Here is a 14,319-nt window from a genome sequence, read left to right as displayed (position 1 = left end):
TCATTACTGAGGAAGAAATTTTAGAAGCTGACCCCCTAACGTATCTTTTTCGCTCCGAGATTAAAGGGTTAATTACGAAGAAATAACGAGCGGGAACGCAAAAATCCTGGGTAAGGTCGAGAAGCTATCGCTGGTACAACGTATTGTTGACCCCTGCATGTAATCAATTATCTGAGAGTATGCCGATTAGATAAATCGCTCGTGAGATTCATGAATAGAGAGATAACGCAATAGGAAGCGAAGCGGGACAAAGAAGTTTCTCTAGATCTACCGAGGGCATAAATTCTCGACTTTACTATAGTAGTCTTATTCACCAGATTCTCGTCCAGGATATTCCTCTCTCTTGACGTTTCACTTAATCGAAATCTGCACGGGATCAGATGGTCCAGGTCAGCTTCTTTAATACAAGACGTCACACAAATAGGTGTTTCATACGGAACCTAGGATAGATTATAGGCCTGTTCTTTTTAGCTGAACTTCTTGCACAGTTCATTTTTCCTCTTTTTTTCACGTTGGAGAGAAAAAGAGAAAAAAAATGAACTGTGCGAGAAGTAGAACAGACATAATATCCTGGAGACGGAGGCGTTTACAGATCTGCAGATAATCCGCGAATGAATTTGTCGGCCACGGAGCGAGTCAACCGTTCCGCGAAACGCGCGCGAGAATCGTCTCTCTCAAGTCAAATCGGAGAACACCGCACACGCGTGCTTGAGTGAGAAGTCACGGACGCGCGAGACGGCATCTAATTTGCGCAAATCGATCCCGCCGTCTCGCGGTGAATTTGCGCGGTCATGCGTAACGGCCGTCAACCGGATCGAACAACCGGCGTCGTCCCCACGAAGGGCGTAAACAACTCCGACTATAGGGAGACTGAGAGCGAGATCGGAAAAGATCGGAGTAAGACCTGGAAACCGGAGCGAGAGATTAGAGCAAACTGTCTTCTAGTCGCCAAGCGGAAAATAGACCTGCACAGGCGCGGCTTATCTAAATGTTCTAAAAACTGGAAGTGACCGGTAAATACTGGTAGCGGCGAATAAACTCAATAATTCGGGAAGAAGAGGAGACGGGTGATCGGGTGACGGGTGTAAAAACCTAAGACGGAGGGGCCTCCGCATCCTTCGGGCAGTCGCAAAATGAATTTTATAATCAGCGGATTAATATTCATAGCGTAATTAACGTCGAACGGAATATAAAAATATACGAAACGATAAGGGAAGCTTGTCCCACAAATACGTCGAAAACCGGTAATTTTGGCCCCTTGCGCTCCCCGGGACCCCCGAAGTGCTTTTATTGGAAAATGTAATTATTTCTACCGAGATTTCTCGAGAATCTACGGCTATTCGGCGGCCGAAAGGACGATCTCTTTCCATTTAAGGGTTAAATATTTGTTCATCGTCTCTCGTAATGGGTTGGAGACCGCGCTGTCCGGAGTGGAACGGACGGCCGCATAGAACGGGCTAGACCGGGTCAGGGGGAAATGATGTAGCTCTATCGCATACATAAGAGGGCGTGAACACGTGGAATGAGACGTCGATTGGAACTCGTTTCTATTCGAACGGAGTAAAACGAAGTAAAAGCGAGCGTCGAGACGGCATAGACCTGACCCGCGGAAGATACGGTGTGATATACAAGGAAGTGTATACGCACGAAAAAAATACCATAGAGCCGCTGGAGCCAAAGATCCATCGCGTACCGATATGACGTAAAATCCAGAGCCTATCCTGCTCTTCCGATCGCGTCTTTGTTTCCTTAAAAATCTATTCGGAGACATCGAATTTTAATATTTTCTTTTCATAGATTATTTCTTCCTTGAAACAACTCCTTTCTCATTATTAATATTAAGCTTTATTAATATAGCTCCAACTGTAACATGTAGTCAATAATTTAATATCAAATGCGCTTTGGACGCGTAATTGTCAAGCGTTTATTTTCGATCGTCATATCTATCAATGTAGATTAACTTTAATCTCGGTTTAACTTACTTTTTATCTTTTTCTAATTCTAACAAGAATTAAAAGATGTAAGAATTAAAAGATAAAGAGTAACTGAGATTAAAGTTAATCTACATTGATAGAAATGGACAATAGGTATCCTTATTTTCTACAAGCGAATCGACGAGATCGAAGTTTATATTTTTACAGCATCTTACAGCATATTCGACACCGAATCCGAGCGTTCCAGTCTGAATATTAACGACAGGCGCGCATTGGCTTTAATCTCGAAGCGTGAAACGCGCGTCAGTCGTGTTTCTCCGATTGCGTATGTCTGGCCGGAGCTAAGTTTCCATAAGTAGGTACAAAAATGTGCCGCAGAACGCAAAATGACCAGCGATATTAATAAGCGACACAATCGTTTTCTACGATCTAATGCGACCTCCTTTTTAAACGTCAATTCGACCCAACCGACCGGGGAAGTTTTGCAATTGCGGATTTAATTAACCCCCTGCCTTCCCGTTAATGCCCTCTTTTTTCAATTTGTTATCCGCTAAATATTACCTGGTGAATTTCTCTTTGACACTCACGACAAGTGAATCTGGTCCTAAGGCTTACAATTAGTGTCGGAAATTAAGAATGCGCGTTCAAAAGACGAGCGATGCGCAAAAATTATTTCTCAACGCAAATGCTAATTTATGAGCATTGTACCGTTAACTTGCGCAATTAATAAGGCTACTTACTGGAAAAAGAATGCGTCATGCGTTTCAAAAAGTACTTGTACAATGAGTTGGGTGAATTTTTACAGACCAGTAGCTTTAACAAGCACTCTGATATTTTTAGCTCTAAGCGTGCCTAAGAACAGGGGAATCCCTTACGGAGTAGATGAAGAAAGATGAAGAAGTATCGAATGTTCTTTGGATCGACCGGTTCTAACGTGACAGCTGTAGCTGAGAATATTATTTCTGTTATAAATTATAGTTTGCGAGACTTATGGGACAATGCGTATTCTGTGTATTATTCCTCTAGTAAATATTGAATAACTCTAAATTTTCTGTCATTCTTGAGAGAAAAATAAACTGGAATTAACGCCGCGCCGGCGTTTAGGACCAACGCTGCAACGTTAAATACTTATTGATGTGTTAAATAGCTATCATCCTGTGATTCTTGTGAATGTAACAAATATGTAAAATAATACTCCTTCTCATACAAAGTGACTGCTACAATTTACGAGCTGGTTTTATTTGAATTTTGGAAGCTTTAATTAATGATTATTTTAATACGCAATGTAGTTACAATAATTATGTGTTAAATATAAATATTAATTAATTATTCTGTAATTATTGACAAAATTGAAATAATCACAATTTTTTCCGTTACTGCATGCGGCAGCTTCAAGAAGAAACTCGGTAGGTCCAGCACACCCTGTATATGCGCAAACATCTGTTCCTACGGCGCGAAATAATCGCGCACACATAAATAAACCACGACAGGGCCAGGCGTGCGTGTCTCACGTGAAGCAACGGAAACGTGACTTGGCCGTTCACAATTCGGCGTCCCGAAAAAGTCTTCGCGGCGAAGCCCGAAGACTATCCCCGCGAAAATCTCCCGTGTGACACGCGATATTCTGCAGACGTTCCATGGGGATATCAAAAACTGTCATAATGCTTGGTGGCAGCAAACGCTAGATAGTAGATATCATTCGCGATATCCTGAATTCCTGACGCGATTTCACGCGAATATTCCGAGTAATAATGATCGAGAGAAGACATTCCAAAATTGTTGAAGATACATTTAGCGAATATTCTTTTTCTCAAAATTATATTCCGCTGCGTAGGACATGCTGGACATGGGACGTCTGTGCTGTGATGTCTGTCTGAAAAGGCGGGCTGTTGCTTAAAAAAAAAAAAAAAAACTGGTTCTTGAAGTTGGTCCCGTGTGTGTTGCTTAACCGCGTCTAATTATCACGTCGCGTTTCGAGTCCCACAGGGCGAAAGGAAACCTATTTCGTTTATGAAAAACGACGTATAGGTTCGGGATTTGAAAACGAGCAACGTGTGAAAGAGAGATAGAAAGCTGGACCACACGCTAAAAGCGATAGGTTTATTTCTTAAAGACGATCGCGCAACTAATCGGACCAAAATCTGAATTTGACCTTCTGGCTTGGCCTTCTGCTCTGTCGCGACGAATCACATTTAATTTCTCGTACCATGTTGCTTGGAATTTTAATTACCCGTCTGCAAGCGTGTGAGTGGCGACGCATTTTTCTATCGTCACATTTTCGAAAAAGAAAGAATAAACAAGATTATCCGACATTTCGTATTTGACATCAAACATTAAAAAAGAATAATCTTGAACACATCCAATAAATAAATCTTTAGAATTTTAAGAATTTTCTTTATATTATATATATATCCGTACCTTAGAGATAAAGAATCGCGTCTATTTGGCAAAACGGAGTTAATACACTGAAAAAAATTGTTAATCCAAAAAAATTTTTAGTCCGATACGTTCAACTAAACATTTTAGTTATCAGACTAAATATTTTTTCGGATTAACAAATTTTTTTTTAGTGTACATTTTTCAATATACCTACTAGAAGTTTAAATTGTAAAGGGTCTTATGTCTTTTATTACTAGTTCCTATTAATTAGAATCAAAAGCCATGCGATCAAGCTTAGGTCTTTGACAGCCTTATATTAGTTACTGTATACATATATGTCTTACATATAATTTTTCCAACAAACTGCGCGCCGATTATTTGTCGGACTTAAAACACAGTAATTGTTAGAATTAAAAACCATGGCTTTTGATTCTAATTGATTGTATATCGTTATGATCCTATCTCTCTTATTAGTTCCTATTAAGATACAATGTTTAGAAAAAGTCATATTAAACATTTCTATAGTACCTTAATTTTGGTCAGATACCGTGTGTTATTGACAGTTGTACTCTGTTAACCATGCCGGTTAAATTACATTATTAAAAACTCAATAAATCAAGTTGGTACTTTTATTTTATATCTAAAAAAAATATACAATTTTCCTTGTTTTTTTCTAAATTCATAATAATGGAGATACTATTCTTTCTCTAAGGTACAGATATAGATTATCTATATCTCTTTATCAAGCATAATTATGGGATATATCTAAAAATATAATTTATCAGAGAGCCAAGATTCTAAAAATAACAAGTGATTACACCCATATCTCGTAATCGCGGTTTAATAAAGTTTTTGCCCTCAGCCTTCGAATAAAAAATAAGTATATACAAGATGAAGAAACAGCGGAGAATAAATGAATAAAAAATGAAGTATAAAATCAAGAACGCTGGAGAATAAAAATAACATGAATAAAAATAAAGTATAAAATAAAAAAGAATAAAAAATAGAGAAGATAAAATCTATTTTTTTATTCCCGTATATAAAGAGATTTAACTCTGTTATCTGCTAAATAACTACTGACGCGTACGAATCGAGCGTGGGACGATATCGATATTTTGCCGATATACACGGGGTCAACAGTTCTTTAAGGAGTCCCCAGGTATATCGACACGAAGCAGCCGCGTGCGACGTACGCGGAACTACATAAATCACTTGCGGTTTTTGTGAAAGGAGAGGAAAAAAAGAAAGAAAGGAAGAGGTTCAACTTTTCGTTTAATAGTCCGGCTCCCATCCACCGAGCGGTAAATCCACGCACACAATTCACGTACCTTACGCGCGGCGTAAGGAGGGAACGGACACAGGTGTACGCGCGTGCATGCGTGCACGTGTATGCTGCGCCGCGCCGCGCCGCGCCAAAGAGACCTGGCCGACCAACCAGGAAGCGATCACGCACAACTGGTCACTCGCCGGAATTCTGTCGGATGCGATTACACGGCGCGATGGTTCGTTTAAAAAATGGGAATCCTCTCTCCGTTTCCCCTCCCTCTCCCATCCCTTCGTCTTTCTCTTCTTCCTCTCTTCGCGAATCGTCTGACCGCCGGCGTTATTAAAGCCTGGAATTCGCCCGAGGTTCCACCCGTTCCGGAATCGTACCTTATTCTCCTCGATTTAACTACGCAACACACGAGTAGATATTTATTCAGTGCCTAACGTTACGAAACGAAAAGAACGCGTAACGGACCTTTCACAATTACGTATGAACAATTGTTTTATTATGTGAGCTACAATAAAAGAATATTCCAGAGAAATTACATTAGGAGAGTTCACTTCTGTTGAGAATCTCCCCGGACAGCGCCATATCCAAAATTGGAAAATAAAACGTCTTAAAGATGTCTTGGACACGAGTGCTGTCTAGGTCTTTACTCGTGGTACAGCGCTGCTGAAGATGTAGGGCAGGAGCTCCGCGAAGATATCGACGTCGGGATCCAGGCAGCGGCCGAGGCCCTCGATCACCAGCATGCTGAGAATCACGCTGCTGAAGGATCCGTCCTGCTTGACTCGGTGACGGACCATCGCGGCAAATAATTCCGACACAACGGTACTTACGTTTACCTGCACGGATACCCGGGACGGCCGCGTGTGCGTCTAGTAATTACTTCTTTAAACAGGAAAAATTACACGCGGGAAGGCGTGTCCCGGCAGATCGCTGTCGACGACGCTCTTTCGACGGCCGCGCAATTCCTTCGCGATGGACTCGGATTTTTCCCGTCTATGGTGACGCCTATCTTTAGAATCGCAATAATTCGCGATTATCCATTATCGGCGTTACGATACCGGTATTAAAAACTGGTTCGTCCACCCCTCGCGCGTGTTAATATTCGCGATACGCGCTTCGTTATTGCGCGCCACAGGTATATCGTTTTTCACACGAGTGCGTTTCTCGGAGGCCGATTGATCCTGATTCAATCCGCGCGATCTTAAATAGCGTATCCGACAGCACCCGCTATATAATCACTTGCATTCATGTTGTGGCTATTATTATTATTATTCCGCGCTACGATGATTCGACATAACTGAAACACAGACTGTACCTCGTGTAATGTTTTACGTGCACGGTCGTTTAAATAAAAAAAATAAATAAATAAAAACGGGAGATCGATTCCGAGAAGCAATGCAAATCAACGCAGACAAGTCTAAAAAATTAATAACAGTTCCCAAGTACAATTTCGATCGAGCGACGACGTGGTAAATAAGGATCGGCGAAAAACGATACGTCGCTTCAGCGATCTCTCGGACTTTAAAGGGAATACCTCCTGTTACTAACGTTAAACGGATTACAAAGGTGAGACTTGACGATGTTCTTCATCGAACACTTGAATCCGTCCGGATCGGGGGTCATGTGCGAGCTATGCTCCAGGATATATTGCGCCGCCATTTCGCCCTACGTCAGATTTTGCACGTAAAACTTCAACCGCGCTCGGTCGAGAAATGTAGTAAAAAATAATCACCGAGGTGAACGAGACGGTATGCGTGTAAAACAGTAAGGAAAATAAAAAGCGACGAATGCGCGAGAGAAAGGAAGTTTTAAAAAAGCGTTGCAAAGAATGCAATTGCGCTCAAGTTTGAATTGAATTGTCTTTCTGTCTTTCTCTACAGATCGACGCGTAAGTATAGCCGATTACTCTCGCATATCATAAATATTTTATCATGTATTTTACAACGATATGATCCCCTTGCTCCGGAGAATACTGGATACCGGAAAAGATGTGCTTTGATTAAAAATAGACATCTCGCCTTTGGACCCCATATTAAAATACCGAAGAAAAGCATGCTTCGGTAACGAAGGAAAAAAGAGGAGAAAGATTAAACGTGTTCCTCCGACTTAAGTTCCCCGTTAAGAAAGCTCGAGCAAAGAGCACATGTCAATAAAAAGTGAACGTTATCTCGCCGGACTTACGTTTCCCATTAGCACCGAGTAAAAAACGTCTCGGAGATTTTGTCGGCAGCGATCATTCAAAGATACCACTAGGCCGCAGTCCAGGATGATCAGGCGTGGGTCGTGCGCCACGTAATCGGGGGTAATGACCCGCCGAAAGGTATTGAACAGGCTCGCCTTCGGGACGACCGCTTTTTCGACTAGAATGTTGCCCGGGTGCAGGTCACAATGGATGAAGTTATCCTTAAATATCTACGGTCAAACGGCGTTCACACGTTATCGTTTTCGATCGAAAGATCTACATACAGAAAAAAATAAGTGTCAAATCAAGACTTATATATGCATATTTATATACGCAACAATCTACAATCTTGAAAATGAGATTTATTGCGTCGAACGAAGAAAACTTGCTTGAATGAAATACAAACTTATATAGTGACAAAATCAAGAAAAGAAAGTTGAAATAAAAAGTCAAAATTCTTATAAGATTATATATTGTTGCGTATGTACGAGTATATAAGTTTTGATTTGACACTTCTTGTTTTTCTATATGTAATAGGACTACGAGAAATCGAATCAGTCTTCTATAAAGCTTTGCGATCAGATCTCGTTCAAATTTCAACATTGATCCTTTCAAAAGCGGAGAATTTTAACGCGCATCAACAGACGTTAATAGCAATGATAATAATAATTGGGAATCGCCCGAGTTATATTGACCATTTTAAGAACCGTCGCGATTCCGATCCTGGCGAGTCTCCGTTGTAAACCAGCGTCGTCGTGTTTGAGGTAATCGGATATGGGTGAACCCTCGTGGAAACTCTCGACGAGTATCCCGCGATGGGTCAGGTGCGTGTAAGGATGCGGGAATACGATGTCATCCCTCTTCGAGAAGTTTGCCGAAAATCTCGCGAGATTGGAGGCTTCCAGTCGCATGTCAATCTTTGCAAAAATCAATTGCACGATTTATGTCCATTTCCACCAATGTAGATTAACTTTAATTGCGGTTTACTTACTTTTCATTTTTTTCTAGTTCTTAAAATTAGAAAAAAGTAAAAGGTAAGTTAAAAATCAAAGTTAATCTGCATTGGTAGAAACGTATATTAGTTGAATGTAAACTACCGCGTTCTCGCTCACTGCTTCTGAACTACAGATTACTCAGAGGTTGAGTTAAGGCCCTGGCACATAAAAAAACTTACTGAAAGTCTTACTGCTTAAGTTTTTCTATGTGCCATAGCTTTTACTGTCTGGATTATCTCTCGTTTTCATGAAAATGAGGAAGGAAACTGTTTCTTCTTAAGTTTTTCTATGTGCCATAGCTTTTACTGTCTGGATTATCTCTCGTTTTCATGATAACGAGTAAAGCAACTCTCTGTTTCTTATTGACTTTATCTCAGAAACTCGCCAGAGTTATGCCGGCTCCAACAAATCTCAATCCCAATCAAAGAAGCCCGACTTGGCTCGTTATAACGAGATTTCTCTCGGATTACGCAGAGTGAATGTGAAGGTACTTCGTGGGAAATTACTTGATCTTCCATTATGCGCGCGAATTCGTCGATGCAATCCGTGAGACTGAGCCAACGCAATTTCGGAATGAAGTGCGTGGCGCACTTGGAAAGACCGCGCATTATCGCGATGTCCTTTCTGAAGAAAATATATATAGAGGAAATATATATTTGAGTCAACGTTTCGTAGCAGATTTTTCGAATTAATTGAATTTACGTTTGACGAAAACGTCCAGGCCAATCGAGAGTTCCTGAACATCTGATAATTGAAAATAAGATGTGTCTCTCTCGTGAATTAATAACGTTACACAAGCAGATTTTGTACTTTCTAACGACTTAGTTAGGAAGATACATAAACTCGAAATTCGACGTTTTCGTCGAAGAAAAATTGAAACATTGGCATCACGGTAGCGGCGAGACACCCGGTACTTGCAACGCGAGTATACACATCCGCGGTTCGTCGTGCCACGCGGCTTTTATCGGCAACGCGATTCAATACGTTGCCGGGAAAGACTACTAAGAATTATCTGCGCGATATCTCAAAGAGGGTACTTGAGTTGGCCTTTGATTCCGGGATGCAACACTTTTACCGCTACGGTTTGCAATTTCCTGGCACGCGGACTGGCAGGCGCGAATTCATCACTTTCATCGAGAGCTCTGTCTGAAATAATTGATACAATTAGTCTTATCTCATTCGTCATCTACAGTTATTAACACGTTGACTGTCAAATGCGAGTTAACTCGTATTTGACGATTTGGTCCATTGCTTTAGTATTAAACCTATTCATTGTCTTATTACACATTTATTAACACGTCTATTGACATAAATATTTATTATTTTTATATATTATATTTTTGGGTTTTGAATAATTTAACATACCTAACTCAAATTGGCGTCGGAGACTCTTTTCCAAATATTGCTTGGCAGTCAACGTGTTAACAAGTTGACCCTGCCACTTAGTTCGAATAAATTTAAGAGAGTGGGTATAATTGCGAAATATCACAGAGCAAAACTTATATATATTATCTTCACGTTCCTTTTTTCATTACTAAATTAATGTAATATTTCTTTTATTCCTTTTGTGATTGATTATCTTTTTGATCGATGTTTTTCTTCTAAATGAGCTTTTCCTGGATTTTAATTACATTAAATTTTTTTTTTTTTTTTAAGAAATTTTATTACTCGTAACTTTTAACAAAATTATAATTTTTGAAAACCGAATAATTGCATAATAATTTATTTATTACTTTATTTTGATCATTTCTATACGTGCGAATGTATCTTTTCTCGCATGAGATAGGAAATTCGCAACTATTTAGAAACATCTCGACAATATATCGAGTTGTTCATTTTAGGCCTGCGATCGGTTTGATTTCTCTGCGCGTATACTTGACGCGGCTAAGTATGCAAATCCACCCGGACAGGCCCAAATGTCTGCCGCGTGAACGCTTCATCGTTCCAAGTGGAAACGATAACGAAGGCTTTCGCTAAATCGCACCCGCGCGATTTCTATCGCGGCGATGTTACGCAGAGAGGAGAAGTGAAAACGCTTTCTAGCTTACTTTCCACGAAACGCGACGTCCGAGAATCCCGCGTCGCACTCAGATCGATCCACGCTTTGTACACCTGCGCATCGACACATTTTTGGGCGATGTATAGCCGCGCGAATAACATTCATCTCGTCGCATATTGGACACTGCGTGTCCGATTCGCGTACGCTTGTCGCACGCGAATCTTATTCTCCAGTCGGGGCCTATATCCTATCGGGCTGCATACCTGCGCGCAACATCCCGAGCCGATCAGTCCCTCGTCCTCGAATCTCACGAATAAGTCCCGCCAGGAAGGGCCGTACGTCTCCTCGAGCAGACGCTCCGTGTCCAGCCAAGAATGTGGCGTCACGTTTCGTTGCAGCTGCGAGAGCGTGTCGCAGATGTCTCGCGGGAAAATATCCCTCCGCGTAGATACCCACTGGCCGAACTTGACGAAAATCGGCCCGAGAAATTCGATACCTGTGGAAGAATGCAGCTACCTTGCTCGAATTGCCTTTTGCGAGATTTTCTTTCATGAGTGAAACTCTGCTGATCACCTCGTTCCGAACGGCGCAGAGATTTTTTCATTTTTTTAAATTTAAAATAAAGGTCTTAACGTCGACGATTGACGATTATATGTTATATATAACATTATTACGAATAATTATAAATGATTTATTGTGGTAACCAGGATGCGCATAGTGTAGGTCTCTTCGTCAATGACGATGACTCCGTGTAAAAAAAGTTTTGCTCTTTTTGTGGGGTACGTGTGTACACTTCACGTCAATAATGCCTTTCACCTGAAGTTAGTCGCGTTCGGGTCAGATAATAACTGAACACATCGCGTCTAGCTATTTGTGCATTATGACTTTTGGTTCAACCAAAAATGTAGTAGATCTATTGTTTGATCAATTGTGTTCAGTTATTATTTGATCCGAACGCGACTAACTTCAGGTGAAAGGCATTTTATTAATGCCGATTGTATGTACATCTCACAAAGATAAAAAATCTCTTTTTCTTATTTTTAGATCTAAGTTCTACACGAAGTCGTCATACGAAGGGACCTACTAGCGCATCCAACGTCCTCACAAAGTGGCTTGATAAAAAATTACTTATATTTTCTCAGAAAGTTTCTAAGCAGATGTTCTCATATTTTAGATTTATGAAAAATTCTGAAAAATATGTCAAATTTCTCAAATACTTTCAGAAATAATTGCATGAGAAGTTTCGAAATATTTCAGTATCTGTAGGTATGTATGAAAATTTTTGATAAATTGCGCAGATTTTTTTTTATATATTGATTTAGATTTTTACATGTGTTGGCGGGAAAAATCTGAAATATTTTATTATTATTTTGTCTAAGAAAACCGTTCCAATTTGTATTAAAAAATCAAAAAGATTCTAAACATTCTAAAAAAGTCGTAAAAATTTTCAAAAAGAAATTCGAATTAATAATATAAAAAATTCCTAAGACATTTTTTCACCAGGTTGGTAACTTCGATGTAATCTTTGTGAAGGAAATTCGAAATAAAAGAGGGACGAATGGAAAGATATGTAATATTAGAAGAACAAGAAAAAGAAGGAATAATATTCATACATTGCAAAAAATTCAAATTGGAAGTTTTATGTCTTATTATATCATTAATAAAATTGTTACGTTGCAACTTTTGAATTTTTTGCAATGTAAAAGAATATGTAAATACACACGCATCTCCACGATTGCTTTTCACGATTTACATATACGTATACGGTTTTCTCTGCCTTGCTTTACGTCTACGATTACGATAGACGTAAGAACCTATTACGTTTCGTTCTCTGCCATCAGCCAAAGTTACGCTCCCCGGTGGCGTGACTGACTAACAATAAGTGATAGCTGCCGGGTTGCCACTTATCATTCGGTAGGGGCGCGTACGTGTAGTATATATTTTTTAAATTATAACAAAAAATTATTTCTTTTTGCAATTCAGATGCTTGAAGATGAAACTAACAAGGGGAGGCCGCGAACTTGGGGGTCACCGAATTGAAAAACGTTTTTATATAGTATAGTGCTCTACCAGAAGAGTACTTGAGCAAAGGTATAGGGCGCAACGCTCAACCATTTCCGAGGAAAAAAATGTAAGCGCACGACTACTACGCTGTCAACCCGAGTTCAATTCCTGTCTCTCGCAATTTTTTTAAATTTTTTTATGCAATAAATGTTAATTTGTGTAAAATAAAGTTTATGTAATCAACAATTTCGTTTTCTCTTTTAAATTTGCACTTTTAAAAGGCAATTTTTTTTTAACTTACGCACGAAACTGAAAATAATTTTTATATTCAAATTATAACCTTACTGCCCTAGCCCTTTGCTCAAGTAATCTTCTGGTATATAGAGTACTGTACTATATAAAATTCTTTTTCAATTTGGTAACCCCAAGTCCGCAGCCTCCCCTTGTAAGATAAAATTTGGATAAGATCAAAGTACTACATAATAAAAAGAAAATATTATACTATGACTGGTATTTTCAAGTACGTTATTCTGATACGCTGTGGACACAAGATGTAACATAACATATCAAATATATTGAACACAGATTTTGCAAAGTATCCGCACAAATTTTGTCAACAGAACGTCAGGGAAAATTACTCTGTTAAAAGAATCTGTTGCGATTGACGGCAGATTGGACGAAGATTGACGACTGCGGGACATATTGTTTTATTGTAACTGTTTAAATGATGTATTCCATTGGAACGGCGACGAAATGGTAAATTCTATTCAATTTCTGCTAGCAATAGTAGCAATGTGCTATCAGATTATGTCGACGAATTCTGCTGGCAGAATACCAGTTCAACCGCAGACGCATGGTTGATGCCAAACTGCCGCTATGTTCTACTCGAATCTATTGACAATCTGCTAGCATATTGTTAACATTTTGCTTACTGGATTATACCTTTTCGCAGGATGATGGGAAAGGAATTCGTATAGGTGAAACGCGTTATCAGATACGCGGCGAGCAGGGTGGTGATAACCGAGGTCACAATCGCGATCCTCGCTAACACGAGTACCGTCTCTCGCGCGTCCGCGAGAAAACCACCCTTTTGCTTCTCTTCTTCCTTCTCCTCATCGTCGATGGGCCCCACCGTTTGTGGCTCGCGGATCTTCGCGCGAGGGTTACGGGACAACGCGGTCGAGGCGAAATTGCGGTTGGTCCACTGGTTAGGATTTTCGTTGGCGCAGCGTGTCACGGGCGGTGGGTGAAAGCGACATCCTCGAGGACGATAACGCAATCGCCATCGTGCGACGTCGTCACTGCGACGACGAAGGCTCGCAAACAGTCGCGCGAGATTCAGGCGCAGCGACATCGCCACATCCGCCAATTTTCAATAATTCATTTTTTGATTCGTAATTTTCGATCGTCGTTCCAGGACAGGTAAATTTACGTTTCGCAATCCGCGACGCCGTTCCCACGCGCGTCCATGTCGCGAATTCACGCGAAACTCGTTGCCTTTCCGCACGGTCTTACATACAGGTCTGGAAACTCTAGTGGTGGGGGATGGT

At 40.3% G+C, this 14,319-nt stretch overlaps 1 protein-coding gene across 1 annotated transcript; it reads right to left on the bottom strand.

The window, feature by feature from the left end:
* Nucleotides 1-6,224: 6,224 nt before the first annotated feature.
* On the bottom strand, nt 6,225-14,123 carry LOC112456429 (uncharacterized aarF domain-containing protein kinase 2-like). The gene is made up of 9 exons (XM_025018957.1): nt 13,712-14,123; nt 11,029-11,261; nt 10,815-10,878; nt 9,804-9,912; nt 9,273-9,390; nt 8,467-8,688; nt 7,771-8,001; nt 7,138-7,254; nt 6,225-6,425 (listed from the first exon to the last, which is right to left on the bottom strand). Exons 1-9 carry the CDS (start codon nt 14,121-14,123, stop codon nt 6,225-6,227), a joined length of 1,707 nt encoding a protein of 568 aa, XP_024874725.1.
* Between the last annotated feature and the right edge of the window lie 196 nt (nt 14,124-14,319).

This window comes from Temnothorax curvispinosus, unplaced genomic scaffold (assembly GCF_003070985.1).
Source record: "Temnothorax curvispinosus isolate PA1 unplaced genomic scaffold, ASM307098v1 QBEX01006828.1, whole genome shotgun sequence".
In the NCBI taxonomy this organism is placed as follows: domain Eukaryota; kingdom Metazoa; phylum Arthropoda; class Insecta; order Hymenoptera; family Formicidae; genus Temnothorax; species Temnothorax curvispinosus.
The sequence above is the reverse complement of the archived record's forward strand: the minus strand, read 5'-3'. Positions and strand labels throughout refer to the sequence as shown.